General features: G+C 42.0%; 1 protein-coding gene across 1 annotated transcript in view; it reads left to right on the top strand.

The window, feature by feature from the left end:
* Positions 1-3,603, top strand: part of dph1 (diphthamide biosynthesis 1) — a 70,601-nt gene extending 66,998 nt beyond the window's left edge. Inside the window, exons 11-12 of the mRNA XM_080525783.1 lie at positions 1,211-1,345; positions 2,856-3,603. Coding sequence (XP_080381909.1) covers positions 1,211-1,345; positions 2,856-2,939 — 219 coding nt within the window. The 3' untranslated portion in view covers positions 2,940-3,603. The remainder of the gene's footprint in view (positions 1-1,210; positions 1,346-2,855) is intronic.
* The last annotated feature ends 484 nt before the right edge of the window (positions 3,604-4,087 follow it).

The following is a 4,087-nucleotide window of genomic DNA, read 5'->3' as shown; positions in this document are numbered from 1 at the left end:
GACGGGAATAGCAGGGAGGAGAGGATGGATAGGACAGCGGGGAGGAGAAGAGAAGAGGGGAGTACGGAGGAGAAAGAGTAGAGGGGAGTACGGAGGGAGACAATGATGATGGGGAGGTTGAGCAGGGAGGACAGGAGAGGGTAGCAGAGGATAGAGGGAGGATGGAGAGCTGGATCATAACACAGGTTCTGACAAAAGGCGAGGAGAGATTGAGCGATTGGAATGTCGCGGTTTAGCTGTGTGGTTTTATTGAGTTAATGTCATGTGAACAGCTGCAATGGAAATATGTTGAATCCAAAAAATGTTGGTGTGTTGAATACTTATGTCCCCCACTGAGTGTGTGTGTGTGTGTGTGTGTGTGTGTATATATGTATATGTTTTTCAAATACACACAGATGATAATGTTTTCCTCAATATAAAAGATGATGTGCTCCCATGCTGTCTGTATGGTAATGCTCTCCTCCAGCATCTGTTGTGTTCTGCAGCGAGACAGTGACACCTCTGCTTGTCATCCAGACTCAATGTTTTGACACCTGTCTGGCGTGTGAAGTCATTCTCCCCCAGGTTCCCAGGATACTGCTGTGCAGTGCAGCCTCTGTAGCGCTCCACTGGGGTGTTACTCCCATGTCTGACTCATCCCACGTCGCTACATCTCCCTTCCTCACCCTGATGTACTCATCCCACACCGCTACATCTCCCTTACTCACCCTTCCATACTCATCCAACGTCGCAACATCTCCCTTACTCACCCTTACATACTCATCCCACACCATTATCTACGTCTAGCCACAAGATAGGTGCCAGATCAAACGCGCTTCTAGCCTCTGAGGTCAAGACACAATTTCTCGAAATGAATTGCTATTCAGTTCATGAACTGATTTTTTTTTTTTTATATATATATATATATATATATATATATATATATATAAAACTGGAGGAAAACTATGCATATATCATCAATGGAAATGGCTTGAAATGGAGGTGGTTCCAAGCTTTGATAACGATGACGCTTTAGGCCAGTCTGTGTTTTAAACGACAGGATATAGGGACTGGTCAATGCTGTGTTGGATGGAAACCCTGTGGTCTGGCTGTGTTGGTCATCTATGTTCACCCTCTCCTCTCCTATTTTCCTCTCTCTCTCTCTCTCTCTCTCTCTCTCTCTCTCTCTCTCTCTCTCTCTCTCTCCCCCCTCCTTCCCTTTGTCTTCCAGGCAGCTGTGGCTCTGCAGCAGGTGGACTGGAAGGAGGTTTACCCCATGGACTTCTACTCCAATCAGAGTCTGGGTCCATGGGCGCCCAACCACCCCGACAACCAACCAGCCCGGCCCACTCGCAGACAAACCCAGGTGAGCGAAAGGGGGGAGGAGGATGAATGACGAAGGAGACGGTGTAGGGAGGACGAGGGATGAACCCATAAAATGGTAGTGTGGGTCCAGAGACTGTCACCATGGTGACACCCAGTGGTACAAGGTTTACAGGACACATTTCAGGACTATTTTCTTTATGACAATATATATCCTTAGATATGATATTTGAAGTGTCTTCCACAATTTACGTAAATGGCTCCATTTGATTTGTGAAGATTACATTTTTGGTAACACTTTACATTAAAGGAACACTTTTCCTATTTTGTTCTTTTCATTTCCTTTTTTTTTTTTTTTTTTTTACCTCATATTCATTATCTCAGCGCAATACCAGTGTAAAAACTGATTTTATTTATTTATTGTTGTCAAAAAGATAGCAGAACAACTCCTGGACCTAGGGGATAATTATTTGTGAATATCTCAGTGAGAACCTACAAGTTTCCAACTCAGGGGAGTGCTTTTGTGGCTGTCGTTCTTGAAGATTACTGATTGCCATTATGTTCAACCCCCATGACATCCTTAGGACCTTTTCTCTTTCCTTAGGAAAAGGCTTTGTAAAGTGTTTATAATTGGTTCTTAATTAGTTAACAAATCATTTATAACCAGTGTATTATTCAATTGTTGAATAATTCAATACAATAATGCTGGGCTCACACTTTACATTAAGGTGACATTACATTTATATTTACATTGTTGGCATTTAGCAGACGCCTTTATCCAAAGCAACTTACAACAAATACATTTGTTCAAGTAAGTGAATCATCTATCCATCACTTAGAAATAGTGGTAACCCAGTAATCAATGTTGGTTACTCATTAATAAAGGTCAGAGGTTTTCTACTGAAGTGTAGAGAATAGAAGAGAACTCACATACTTAATTATCAATGTTGTGTACTCATTGATGAAGCCAAACCAGCTCAGAGCACTAAACACACACCAGTGAACACACACCAGTGAACACAGAGAAGGGGTAAGTAGGGGATGGATCCATCAACATATAACATCTGACGTTGGACATGTTTAAATTAGAGTTTGGGAGATCAAAACATGTAAAGATGTGTTGAATCGATTTGGTGCCAGCTGAATCATCCCAGGAAATAACTGTTTCCCAACTGTGCAACCATTGTCAATAATGTTGCATGATTTCACATCAGGGTAAGTTTTCAAAGAATGTATAAGTGCATTTTTATATGTAAACTAATGAGTTATTAGCTGATTGCAAAAAAGTTGTTCATTCAATAATAAACCGGATATAAATATTTTTACTAACTGATTATATACCATTTATAAACCCTTTACAAACTGTCTCTTAATGGAAAGTGTTATCCATGTGTGTCCATTCATCTTAAAACTTGTGAATGGGTATTTCCTCTTGGTGTACATCCCTAGAGTTTCCTTTGTCACCTTGCTCCACATGTTAAACATGTCAGAGGTAAGCTCTGTTTGCCAGCATTCCAGAATGTTTAACACTCTCCCAACTGTCTCTCCTGCAGAAACCGGGAACTGCGCCAGTCCTTCTCTCCAAGCAGTGTTGTGGACCGAACCAGTGCGCCCCCTGTAGCTGTCAGGGAAAATGACATGTTTCATCACCACCATCAATGGCTGGCTGCTTACCAGCTCTTATCATGCCTCTGAGCTGGAGCGAGGCCAGGCTGGAAGGGAGTGTGTGTGTGTCTGTCTGCGTGTGTGTGTGTTTTTACCTACTGGAGACATTCAATAAGCTTCCAACAGGATTGTATTTGCGTGCGTGCGCGCATGTGTGTTGAACACAAACAGAGAGAGTGGAGAATGTGTGTGTGTGTGTGTGTGTGTGTGTGTGTGTGTGTGTGTGCGTGTGTGTGTGTGTGTGTGTGTGTGTGTGTGTGTGTGTGTGTGTGTGTGTGTGTGTTTGTTTGTACTGCGAGAAATGCGAAGGAACGACCCTGAGTCGGTTCTTTTGAAATTCTGTTGAATGTGGGTAGCTTTAGTCAATGCAGTCCACTTGTCGCTGGGTAGGATACATTGTTAACCCTCAAACTCTTTAAAGTGCACTATATTGTAAGAAGAGGGAACAAAGACAAAGATTTTTCAAGAATGTTCTCTAGTACTGTATTTATTCAACAACAACTATTTTCTCTTCAGAAATAATAATGTAAAGAGGCTTAATTCAGACATTCATGTTTATTATTTAACCATTCATACTATTTCTTAAACCTTAAAGATTTAAGAATATATCAACATAAAATATCACAAGATGGAATTTGTAAAGGTCTGTTTATAAGTTATTGTATTAATAAATATATGATGTAAAGACAAGAAGAAGTTTGTGTTTGGGAGACAGAACTGGAGTTCCTGGTCTGGGTTGTGTACTGTTCGGTAAGTCACGACTGCTCTCTCCGATCTCATCATTTATTGATGCACAATTCTGTCAATGACAACTCACTGGAGAGTGCGCTGATTGACAGCAGTGTGATTCTACGAGTCTGTAACACTCTCTCCCCAGGTAGTATACTAGGCTACAGTCTCTTTGATGTCATGCTGCACCCCTCTGACTGAGAACAGAGCAGACTGGAAGGAATGCTGTGCATCATCAAGGAGGAGTCACTCACGGCTGTATCTCCTTGGCAACAGAGGCCAGTGTGATGGCGCCAGTCCCAACAGTGCCCTTCCTGTCCTCAGTCACATGGCTAGATAGCTACCATATTCATATTTAAAGCTGTTTGCCGCTTGCTATTGTGTACGCCAT

This window comes from Nansenia antarctica (genome assembly GCF_963989245.1).
Source record: "Nansenia antarctica genome assembly, chromosome: 3".
Lineage (NCBI taxonomy): Eukaryota > Metazoa > Chordata > Actinopteri > Argentiniformes > Microstomatidae > Nansenia > Nansenia antarctica.
The sequence above is the reverse complement of the archived record's forward strand: the minus strand, read 5'-3'. Positions and strand labels throughout refer to the sequence as shown.